At 39.9% G+C, this 13181-nt stretch overlaps 1 protein-coding gene across 1 annotated transcript in view; it reads left to right on the forward strand.

Moving 5' to 3' along the window:
- The window catches only part of LOC113245585 (arylamine N-acetyltransferase 1), a 59811-nt gene extending 51884 nt beyond the window's left edge, over positions 1-7927 (forward strand). Inside the window, exon 2 of the mRNA XM_026485735.4 lies at positions 5654-7927. Within this exon, the coding sequence (XP_026341520.1) occupies positions 5660-6532 (873 nt within the window). The 5' untranslated portion in view covers positions 5654-5659 and the 3' untranslated portion in view covers positions 6533-7927. The remainder of the gene's footprint in view (positions 1-5653) is intronic.
- Positions 7928-13181: the final 5254 nt, after the last annotated feature.

Consider the following 13181-nt stretch of genomic DNA (forward strand, 5'->3'; position numbering starts at 1 on the left):
TTGCATAAGGCCTTTCTTTTAATTAAATCTGTATCTTTGGGGTAAATACCCACTAGCACAATTGTTGGGTCACAGGGTAGCTCTATTTTTAACTTTTTGAGGGACCTCCACACTGTTTTCCAAAGTGGCTGTACCAACTTGCATTTCCACCAACAGTATAAGAGGGTTTCCCTTTCTCCACATCCTCTCCAACATTTGCTGTTTCTTGCCTTGTCAATTTTTGCCATTCTAACTGGTGTAAGGTGGTATCTCAATGTGGTTTTGATTTGAATTTCCCTGATGGTTAATGATGTGGAACATTTTTTCATGTGTTTGTTAGCCATTTGTATGTCTTCATCAGAAAAGTGTCTGTTCATATCTTCTGCCCATTTTTTGATTTGATTATTTGTTTTTTAGTTGTTGAGTTTGAGAAGTTCTTTATAAGTCTTGCATACCAGCCCTTTATCTGAATGGTCATTTGCAAATATCTTCCCCATTCTGTGGGTTGCCTCTTAGTTTTGTTGACAGTTTCCTTTGCTGTGCAGGAGCTTTTTACCTTGATGAAATCCCACAAGTTCATTTTTGCTTTTGTTTCCCTTGCCTTTGGAGATGTGTCATGAAAGAGGTTGCTATGGCCGATGTCCAAGAGGTTATGACCTATGTTCTCCTCTATGATTTTGATGGATTCTTGTCTCACATCAAGGTCTTACATCCATTTAGAGTTTATCTTTGTGTATGGTGTAAGAGAATGGTCGAGTTTCATTCTTCTGTATACATCTGTCCAATTTTCCCAGTACCGTTTATTGAAGAGACTGTCATTTTTCCATTGGATGTTTTTTCCTGCTTTGTCAAAAATTAGTTGACCATAGAGTTGAGGGTCCATTTCTGAAGTCTGTACTCTGTTCCATTGGTCTATGTGTCTGTTTTTATGCCAGTACCATGCTGTCTTGGTGATCACAGCTTGTAGTATAGCCTGAAATCAGGCAACATGCTGCCCCCAGCTTTGTTTTTTTCAACATTCCTTTGGCAATTCAGGGTCTTTTCTGGATCTCTCCAAATTTTAGGATTGTTGGTTCCAGCTCTGTGAAAAATTCCAATGGTATTTTAATAGGGATGGCATTGAAAGTGTAGAGTGCCTTGGGCAGCATAGACATTTTAAAAATGTTTATTCTTCCAATCCATGAGCATGGAATGTTTTTCCATTTTCTGTGTGTCTTCTTCAATTTTTTTTCAAAAGTGTTCTGTAGTTTCAAGAGTATAGCTCCTTTACCTCTTTGGTTAAGTTTATTCCCAGGTATCTTACAGTTTTTGGTGCTATTGTAAATGGAACCAATTCCTTAATTTCTCTTTCTACAGGTACATTGTTAGTGTATAGAAATGCAATTGATTTCTGTGAGTTGATTTTGTATCCTGCCACACTGGTGAATTGCCGTATTAGTTCTAGTAACTTGGGGGTGGAATCTTTTGGGTTTTCCACATAAAGTATCATGTCATCTGCGAAGAGAGAGAGTTTGACTTCCTCTTTGCCAGTCTGAATACCTTTTATTTCTTTTCGTTGTCTGATTGCTGAGGCTAAGAGTTCTAGTACTATGTTGAACAATAATGGCGAGAGAGGGCATCCTTGTTGTGTTCCTGATTTTAAGGGAATGGCTCTCAGCTTTTCCCCATTGAGAATGATATTCACTGTGGGCTTTTCATAGATGGTTTTTATTAAATTGAAGAATGTACCCTACACTGTGAAGGGTTTTAAACAGTAAAGGATGCTGTATTTATTCAAATGCTTTTTTTTTTTTTAAAGATTTTATTTATTTATTCAACAGTGATAGAGACAGCCAGTGAGAGAGGGAACACAAGCAGGGGGAGTGGGAGAGGAAGAAGCAGGCTCATGGAGGAGGAGCCTGATGTGGGGCTCGATCCCATAATGCCAGGATCACGCCCTGAGCCGAAGGCAGACGCTCAACCGCTGAGCCACCCAGGCGCCCCTCAAATGCTTTTTCTACATCAATTGAGAGGACCATATGATTTTATCTCTTCTCTTATTAATGTGTTCTATCACACTGATTGATTTCCAAATGCTGAACCACCTTTGCATCCCAGGGATGTGTCCCACCTGGTCATGATAGATAATCCTTTTAATGTACTGTTGGATCCTATTAGCTAGGATCTTGTTGAGAATTTTGGCATCCATATTCATCAGGGATATCTGTCTGTAATTCTCCATTTTGATGAGGTTCTTGCCTGGTTTTGGGATCAAGGTAGAGCTGGCCTCATAGAATGGGTTTGGAAGTTTTCCTTCTGTTTCTATGTTTTGAAACAGCTTCAGGAGAATAGGTATTATTTCTTCTTTGAATGTATGGTAGAATTCCCCGGGGAATCCATCAGGCCCTGGACTCTTGTTTTTTTTTGGGGGGGGGGGGGTTTGATCACTGCTTTAATCTCATTATTGGATATTGGCCTATTTAAGTTGTCAATCTCTTTCTGTTTCAGTCTTGATAGTTTATAGATTTCCAGGAAGGTATCCATTTCTTCCAGGTTGCTTAACTTATTGGCATATAGTTGTTGGTAATAGTTTCTAATGATCATTTCTATTTCCTTGGTGTTAGTCATGATCTCTCCTCTTTCATTCATAATTTTATTAACTTGAGTCCTTTCTTTTTTCTTTTGGATAAGTCTGGCCAGTGGTTTATCGATCTTATTAATTCTTTTGAAGAACCAGCTTCTAGTTTTGTTGATCTGCTCTACTGTATTTATGGCTTCTAATTCATTGATCCCTGCTCTAATCTTAAGCAGTTCTCTTTTTATGCGTGGCTTAGGCCTGTTCTTTTCTATCTCCAATTGTTTAAGGTGTGAGTATAGGGTCTGTATTTTTAGATTTTTCTATTCTTTTGAGTGAGGCTTGGATGGCTATGTATTTCCCCCTTAGGACTGACTTTGCAATATCCCACAGGTTTTGGACTGGTGTTTTTTCATTCTCATTGGTTTCCATAAATTGCTTAAGCTCTTCTCAAATTCCCTGGTTTACCCAAACATTCTTAAGCAGGATGGTCCTTAGCTTCCAAGTGTTTGAGTTTCTTCCAAGTTTTCTCCTGTGTTTGAGTTCCAGTTTCAAAGCATTGCCATCTGAGAACATGCAGGGAATAATCTCAATCTTTTGGTATCAGTTGAGACCTGTTTTGTGACCCAGTATATGGTCTATTCTGGAGAAAGTTCCATGTCATTTGAAAAGAATGAGCATTCTGTTGTTTTAAGGTAGAATGCTCCGTATACATCTATGAGGTCCATCTGGTCCAGTATATCATTCAAAGCTCTTGTTTCTTTGTTGATTTTCTGCTTAGATGATCTGTTTATTTATGAGAGTGGAGTGTTGAGGTTCCCTACTATTAACGTATTATTATCTATATGTTTCATTACTTTGGTTAACAGTTGGCTTATTTAGTTGACTGCTCCCCTGTTGGGGGCATAGATATTTATAATTGTTAGATCCTCATGTTGGTTATACCCTTTAAGAATAATATAGTGTCCTTCTATATCTCTACCTACAGTCCTTAGCTTAATATCTAATTTGTCTGATATGAGAATTGCTACCCCAGCTTTCTTTTGAGGTCCATAGGCATGAAAAATTGTTCTCCATCCCTTCCCTTTTAGTCTGGATGTATCTTTAGGTTCAAAGTGAGTCTTGTAGACAGCACATGGATGGGTCATGTCTTCTTATCCAATCTGTAACTCTGTGTCATTTTATGGGAGCATTTAGGTCATTCATATTGAGAGCGATTATTGAGAGATATGATTTTAATGTTGTCATGTTGTCTGTTAAGTCCTTGTTTCTGTAGATTGTCTCTGTAAATTTTTGTTCTGTATCGCTCTTGGTGTCTTTCTTCTTTTATAGAATCCCCCTTAATATTTCTTGCAGGGCCGTCTTTGTCAGCACATATTCTTTCAGTTTGTGCTTGTCCTGGAAGCTTCCTTTCTCTCCATCCATTCTGAATGACAGCCTTGCTAGGTATAGTATCCTTGGCTGCATGTTCTTCTCATTTAATGCTCTTAATATGTCTTGCCAGTCCTTTCTGGCTTTCCAGGTCTCTGTGGACAGGTTTGATGATATTCTGATGTTCCTCCCCCTGTGCATAAGAAATCTTCCCCCCTCACCACTTTCAAGATTGTTTCCATGGATCTAAGATTTGCAAATTGTACTATTATATATTGTGGAGTTGGTCTGTTCTCAATGATCTTGGGAGCAGTCCTCTCTGCCTCTTGGACAAGAATGCTTGTTTCGTTCCCCAGATTAGGGAAGTTCTCAGCTACGATTTGCTAAAATATATCTTCTAGACCTCTTTTTTTCTCTACCCCTTTGGGGATCCCTATAATTCTGACATTGGAAACTTTCATTGAATCAGTAATTTCCCTCAGCTTAGTTTCTTGAAATTGGATTCATTTTTCCCATGCCACCTCTTTTTCCTTCTTTTCTATCATCTTATCCTCTAACTCACCAATTCATTCTTCTGCCTCATTTACCCTGGCAGTCAGAGCATCCAGTTTAGACTTCATTTCATTTATACATTTTTAAATGTCACCAGATTTGTTCTCATTTCAGCCTTTAGAGATTCTATATTTTTGTTAATATTTTTCTCAAGCCTATACATCATCTTGATAATTGCTACTCTGAAATCCATTTCTGACATCTCGGTTATATCCATGTCAGTTAGTTCTGTGGCAGAGGCCACAGTCTCTGTTTATTTCCTCTGTTGGGGGTTCCTCCTACTTGTCATTCTGATGAGGTGTGGTTGTGGGCATGTACAGAGTCTAAATTATTAACCAGGACCCAAGCAAATGCACCTATTTTTAAGGGACTTCAGGAATGTGGGCTTCTTGGTCTTCCAGCCTGCCTTCTGGGGGTGGTTCCTGCTGTGCTGATACTCAGGCAACCCTATTTGGGCAGAATGCCCCTGACCCCATTGGGGGGGGTATGGGCTCAGTGGGAACTGTTTTTTTGTGGCTTTTGTTCTCTGGTGGCTTTCCCTGGTGGCTTTCCATGTCTCTTCTGAGAATCAGAGCAGAAGTGGCCGTATCCAAACTCCATCTCAGAACACAGAGGCCACAGTCTGCTCTTCACTGAGCTCTCTGGGCCACACTGACTCCGTTTCTATCTATTGTGCTAAAAATCCAGTGTCCTGGGTTGTGCACTCCATGGCTGCTCTCCCAGTCCTTGGTCCCAGGGCCAGGCACATCTCCACCCTTTGTGCTTCTAAAACCACCAGCCCCCCCCCCCGCAGTTCGCACCCATGCTCCCTAGCTCCATTTTTCAGTCTGGGGGACAGTGTTCTAAAGACCTTTCCCGCTGCTACCAGTCTGCAAGTTTGTGCCCTGTCCCCAGAACAGGAGGTCTTTGCCTTCCTGGTGCAAATTCATGGATGCTCCCTTCCTCTTCTGTTTATCTTCTGATATCTGCCTGCAGACTCTTAGCTCCCCACCTCGAGACCAACTACCAGGGAAGTTCTGTTTGTAGAGATCCAGATACATCTTCTTACATCTCAGACTGATTTTATGGGTGTTCAAAATGGTCTGGTAGATATCCAGCTCAATTCAAGGGACTGGTTGATATAGGGTCCCCTACTTCTCTTCCATCTTTCCCCCCAAGAGTAATATATTGATTTCTATTTTGTTTTATTTCCCTTAGGGGATCATGGACATTGAAGCATATTTTGAAAGAATTGGATATAGGAACTCTAGGAAGAAATTGGACTTGGAAACATTAACTGACATTCTTCAGCACCAGATCAGAGCCATTCCCTTTGAGAACCTTAACATCCATTGTGGGGAAGCCATGGAATTGGGCTTGGAAGTGATTTTTGATCAAATTGTGAGAAAGAACCGTGGTGGGTGGTGTCTCCAGGTCAATCATCTTCTGTACTGGGCTCTGACCACAATCGGTTTTGAGACCACAATGTTGGGAGGGTATGTTTACAGTACTCCAACCAACAAATATAGCAATGCTATGATCCACCTTCTTCTAAAGGTGACTACTGATGGCAGGAATTACATAGTGGATGCTGGGTTTGGACGTTCTTACCAAATGTGGCAGCCTCTGGAGTTAATTTCTGGGAAGGATCAACCACAGGTGCCTTGCATCTTCCACTTGACAGAAGACAAAGGAATCTGGTACTTGGACCAAATCAGAAGAGAGCAGTACATTCCAAACCAAGAATTTCTTAATTCTGATCTCCTGGAAAAGAACAAATACCGACAAATATACTCCTTCACTCTTGAACCTCGAACAATTGAAGATTTTGAGTCTGTGAATACATACCTTCAGATATCTCCAACATCTGTGTTTACAAGCAAGTCATTCTGTTCCTTGCAGACCTCTGAAGGGGTTCACTGTTTAGTGGGCTGCACCCTTACCTATAGGAAATTCAATTTTAAGGGCAATATGGATTTGATAGAGTTTAAGATACTGAATGAGGAAGAAGTAGAAAAAAATCTGAAAAATATATTTAATATTTCCTTGGAGAGAAAGCTTGTGCCCAAACATGGTGATCAATTTTTCACCATTTAGTATAAGGAGTAAAAATGGTCTGCAGTATTACTTCATGTACTGAAATTTTTATCATAAAAAATTTTAAAACATATATTAGAGACAATAAAATTGTAAATGTCTGTATCATCCAATTTATCAATTATCAATTACCATATTTCCCCAATACTCACACATTACACTGAGGAAAATTTTACCTTAAAAATATCAACATTTAACATTACAAAGCTGTAGTCATGAAGACAGTATGTTACTGACAAAAAAACAGACTCATAGATCAATGAAACAGAATAGAGAACCCAGAAATGGATCCACAACTATATGGTCAACTAATCTTCAATAGAGCAAGAAAGAATATCCAATGGAAAAAAAGACAGTCCCTTCAACAAGTGGTGTTGGGAAAACTGGACAGCCACATGCACAAATGAAACTTGACCACTTTCTTAGACCAAAATCAATTCAAAATAAATAAATTCAAAGACTTAAATGTGAGACAGTAAACCATCAAAATCCTAGAGGGGAACACAGGCAGCAACTTCTTTGACCTTGGCTGCAGCAACTTCTTACTAGACTCGTCACCAGAGGCAAGGGAAACGAAAGCAAAAATGAACTATTGGGACTTCATAAAAATAAAAATCTGCACAGTGAAGAAAAATAGCAATAAAACTTAAAGGCAGCCCATGGAATGGGAGAAGATATTTGCAAATGACATAGAGACAGGGTAGGTGTCATAATCTATAAAGAATTTATCAAACTCAACATCCTCCAAAATAAATAATCCAGTTAATAAATATGTGGAAGACATGAATAGACACTTCTCCAAAGAAGACATACAAATGGCTAACAGACACATGAAAAAAATGCTCAACATCATTCATCATCAGGGAAATAAAAATCAAAACTACAGTGAGATTCCACCTCACTTATCAGAATGGCTAAAATCAACAACAAAGAAAGAACAAGTGTTGGTGAGGATATGAAGAAAGGGGAACCCTCTTGCACTGTTGGTGGGAATGAAAACTGGAGGTTCCTCAAAAAGTTCCTCAGAAAGTTGAAAATAGAACTCCCTACAATCCAGCAATTGCACTCTTAGGTATTTACCAAAAAGATACAAAAATACAGATTCAAAGGGGGTACATGCACCCTGATGTTTATAGCAACATTATCAATGATAGCCAAACTATGCAGAGGGCCCAAATGTCCATCAAAGAAGAGGTGGTATATATATATACACAATGGAATATTAGCCATCAAAAAGAATGAAATCTTGCCATTTGCAATGAGGTAGATAGAACTAGAGTATATTACGGCACATGAAATAAGTCAGAGAAAGACAAATACCTTATGGTCTCACTCATATGTGGAATTTAAGAAAGAAAACAGATGAACATGTGGGACATGGAAGAAGAAGAAAAAGAGAGAGGGAAACAAGCCATAAGTGACTCTTACCAATAGAGAACAAACTAGGGTTGATTGAGGGTTGTGGGTAGTGGATGGGCCAGATGGATGATTTGTATTAAAGAAAGCACTTGTTGAAGATGACTGGATTAAGAAGTTGTGGTCCATATATACAATGGAATATTACTCAGCAATCAGAAAGAACGAGTTCTCAACATTTGCTACAACATGGACGGCACTGGAGGAAATAATGCTAAGTGAAATAAGTCAAGCAGAGAAAGACAACTATCATATGATTTCTCGCATCTATGGAACATAAGAACTAGAATGATCAGTAGGGGAAGAAAGGGATAAAGAAAGGGGGGGTAATCAGAAGGGGGAATGAAACATGAGAGACTATGGACTATGAGAAACAAACTGAGGGCTACAGAGGGGAGGGGGGTGGGGGAATGGGATAGGCCGGTGATGGGTAGTAAGGAGGGCACATATTGCATGGTGCACTGGGTGTTATACACAACTAATGAATCATCGAGCCTTACATCGAAAACCGGGGATGTACTGTATGGTGACTAACATAATATAATAAAAAATCATTATAAAATAAATAAATAAATAAAAAATTAACCCCCCCCAAAAAAAGAAATCAGTTCATTTCTATACACGAATAATAAGACTCAATATGCAAGTAGTTGGAATGACCAGCAAGACAGAGTACAAGATAAGAAAAACCTTTCAGATATTACAACCTGGGACCACCAGGGGCAATCTTTAGACAAGATGAAAACCAGCCCTGCCGGCCACTTCTTCAGGATCCTCTCAGATTAATGGACACTGAAGTTGCTATTGCTCTTTTTTTTTTTTTTTTTTTTTGAGGCTGCTCTCCATTCTTTTCAGCTCCTTAGAAATTAAGAGGAAGCCAAGTAGGCACAAAAACAGATATATTGTCTGTGAGCTCGAGGTCCTTATCGATGTGAGGAACAGTTTTAGTTCAAAAAGTCTTGTTTTGGCTGAGATAGGAAGATGGCGGAGGAGTAGGGGACCTCTTTTTTTGCCAGTCCCTAGTAGAGTTGGATAGGTACCAGACCAGGCTGAACATCCATGGAATCAGCCTGAGACGCAGGAAGATACATCTGGATCTCTACAAACGAACATCTCCAGCGCTGAGTATTGAGGTATGAAGCGGGGAGCTGTGAAGCCGTGCACAGATATCGGAAGATAAAGAGAAGGAGGATGGAGCCACCGCATTCGGGCGCCAGGGGAGTGGGCAGACTCAAGGACCGGCAACCACGAGAGAACAGACTGGGACTGTGAGTGGGGAGCGCGCACCATCAGACTTTTCACGGAGCTCCAGTATGCTCACTGGAACCAGACTGAGACCGGGAGCTCCGGGATCACACGGGGGCGGCTGGCAGTTGCTGGTGTTAGAAACACAAAGGACAGAGACATAACGGCTGAAGTGAGGGCTGGTACGCCAGGTGTGGGGCACACATCCTGGGATGCTGCAGGGTTGAACAGCACCAACAGAAACAGAGTTAACGTGGCCAGAACATCAGTGGAGAACGGTCCGCAATCCATCTGTTCTGAGACAGAGGCTGAGATTTGGCCACTGCTGCTCTGACTCTCAGAAGAGGCACAGCAAAACACCAGGGAAAGCCACCAGAGAACAAAAGCCTGGAAATACCGGCTCACAGTGTGCCCATTCCCATGCCCCCTTGCAGGGGACACGGAGACTACCCAAACAGGGTTGCATGAGTATCAGCGCGGCAGGCCCCTCCCCCAGAAGGCAGGCTGAAAACTCAAGAAGCCCACATCCCTAAGATCCCTACAAAAAACAGTGCGCACTGCCAGGGTCCTGGTCAATAATCTGGGCTCTGGACAACCCTGCAAACTCTCCTCATCAGAATGACGAGAAGCAGAAATCCCCCCCAGCAAAGAAAAGACAATGAGTCTGTGGCTTCTGCCACAGAACTAATGGATATGGATATAACCAAATTATGAGAAATGGAATTCAGAGTAACAATGGTCAAGATGATGTGTAGACTTGAAAAAGGTATTAACGAAAATGGTAATGAGAATGTAGAATCTCTAAGGGTGGAAATGAGAGCGAATCTGGCAGAAATTAAAAATTCAATGAGCCAAATGCAGTCAAAACTAGAGGCTCTGATGGCCAGGGTCACTGAGGCAGAAGAACGTATTAGCGAATTGGAGGATGGGTTAGTAGAAGAAAAAACGAAAATAGAATCTGGACTTAAAAAAATCCAGGCCCACGAATGTAAGTTATGGGTGATAACTGACTCACTGAAACAATCCAATGTCAGAATCATCGGTATCCTTGAGGGGTTTTAGTAAAACAGAGGTCTAGAAGAGATATTTGAACAAATTGTAGCTAAAAACTTCCCTAATCTAGCAAGGGAAACAAACATTAGTGGCGAAGAAGCAGAGAGGACCCCTCCGAAGCACAACCATGACAAACCTATGCCACGTCATGTATAGTGCAATTCGCAAATATTAGATCCAAGGATACAGTATTGAAAGCAGCCAGGGCAAAGACATCTCTCACGTACCAAGGCAAAGGTATCAGAATTACGTCAGACCTGTCTACGCAGACCTGGAATGAGAGAAAGGGTTGGGGGGGGGGCATTTTTAAAGCTCTTTCAGAGAAAAACATGCAGCCAAGGATCCTTTATCCAGCAAGGCTGTCATTCAGAATTGATGGAGAAATAAAGACCTTCTAGCATCGCCAGTCTTTGACCAATTTCATAACCATGAAACCAGACCTACAGGAGGTATTAAGGGGGGTTCTATAAAGGTAAAAAGTCCCCAAAAGTGATACAGAACAGAAAGTCACAATCTATAGAAACAAAGACTTTCCTGGAAACATGGCATCATTAAAATCATATCTCTCAATATTCAGTCTCAATGTAAATGGCCTAAATGCTCCCATAAAAAGCCACAGGGTTGTAGATTGGATATAAAGACATGAACCATCCATTTGCTGTCTACAAGAGACTCATTTGAACCCAAAGATACATTCAGACTGAAAGTAAAGGGATGGAATACCGTCTTTCACGGAAATGGACCTCAAAAGAAAGCTGGGGTAGCAATTCTTATATCAGATAGATTGGATTTTAAACTAAAGACTACAGTTAGAGACACAGAAGGGCACTATATTATTCTTAAAGGATGTATCCAACAAGTGGATATGACAATTATAAATATCTATGCCCCCAACAAGGGAGCAGCAAGATACACAAGCCAACTCTTAAACAGAATAAAAAGACATATAGATAAAAATATGTTAATAGTAGGGGACCTCAACACCCCACTATCAGAAATAGACAGAACACCCTGGCAAAAACTCAGTAAAGGAACAAAGGCTTTGAATGCCATACTCGACGAGTTGGACCTTATAGATATATATAGAACACTACACCCCAGAACCAAAGAATACTCATTCTATTCTAATGCCCATGGAACCCTCTTAAGAATGCACTATGTTCTGGGACACAAAACAGTTCTCAACCGATACCAAAAGACTGAAATTATTCCCTGCATATTCTCAGACCACAACGCTTTGAAATTGGAATTCAACCACAAGGAAAAATTTGGAAGAAACTCAAAACCTTTGAGACTAAGAACCATCCTGTTCAGGAATGATTCGATAAACCAGGAAATCAAAAAACAATTTAAACAATTTATGGAGACCAACGAGAATGAAAACACAACGGTCCAAAACCTATGGGATACTGCAAAGGCAGTCCTAAGGGAAAAATACATAGCCATCCAAGCCTCACTCAAAAGAATAGAAAAATCTAAAATGCAGTTTTTATATTCTTACCTCAAGAAGCTGGAACAGCAACAAAGGGACAGGCCTAATCCTTGAAAGAGGAAGAAGTTGACCAAGATTAGAGCAGAAATCAATGAATTAGAAACCAGGAGTAGAGCGGAGCAGATCAATACAACAAGAAGCTTTGAGAGAATTAATAAAATTGACAGACCACTGGCAAGACTTATCCAAAAAAATAGAGATAGGACCCAAATTAATAAAATTATGAATGAAAAAGGAGAGGTCACAACCAACACCAATGAAATTGGAAGGATTATTAGAAACTTATATCAACAGCTTTATGCCAATAAAATAAGGAATCTGGAAGAGATGGAGGCCTTCCTGGAAACTTATAAACTACCAACACAGAAACAGGAAGAAATTGATTTTTTTAAACAGGAAAATTAATTATGAAGATATTGAAGCAGTGATAAAAAAACCTTCCAAAAAATAAAACTCCAGGACTGGACAGTTTTCCTGGGGAATTCTACCAAACATTCAAAGAAGAAATAATACCTATTCTCCTGAAGCTATTTCAAAAAATAGAAACAGAAGGAAAGCTACCAAGCTCATTCTATGAGGCCAATATTACCTTGATCCCCAAACCATTCAAAGACCCCATCAAAAAGGAGAATTACAGACCAATTTCCCTAATGAATATGGATGCCAAAATTCTCAACAAGATGCTTGCTAACAGATTCTAAAAGTACATTAAAAGGATTACCCCTCATGACCAGGTGGGATTCATCCCTGGATGCAGGGGTGTTAAAAAATTCGCAAATCTATCAGTGTCTTACATTTTATCCAGAAACAAAAATTCAGAAATCATATGATTCTCTCAATAGATGCAGAAAAAGCATTTGACAAAATAGAGCATCCTTTCCTAATTAAAACCCTTCAGAGTGTAGGAATAGATGATACACATCTCAAGATCATAAAAGCCATCTATGAAACACCTACATCAAATATTATTCTCAACAGGGAAAAGCTGGAAGCGTTTCCCTTAAGATCAGAAACACGACAAGGATGCCCACTCTCACCACTATTATTCAACATAGTACTAGAAGGCCTTGCAACAGCAATCAGGCAACAAAAAGGGATAAAAGGTATCCAAATCGGCAAAGAAGAAGTCAAACTGTCCCTCTTCACAGATGACATGATACTCTATATGGAAAACCCAAAAGAATCCACTCCCAAACTACTAGAAGTTATACAGCAATTCATTAATGTGGTGGGATACAAAATCAATGCTCAGAAATCACTTCCATTTCTATACATGAATAATGAGACCGAGGAAAGAGAAATTAGGGAATCCATCCCATTGAAAATAGCACCAAAAACCATACGTTACCTTGGAATTAACTTAACCAGAGACGTAAAGGACCTATATCCTAGAAACTATAAATCACTCTTGAAAGACATTGAGGAAGACACAAAAAGATGGAA

The sequence above is a fragment of the Ursus arctos genome, unplaced genomic scaffold (genome assembly GCF_023065955.2).
Source record: "Ursus arctos isolate Adak ecotype North America unplaced genomic scaffold, UrsArc2.0 scaffold_27, whole genome shotgun sequence".
NCBI lineage: Eukaryota > Metazoa > Chordata > Mammalia > Carnivora > Ursidae > Ursus > Ursus arctos.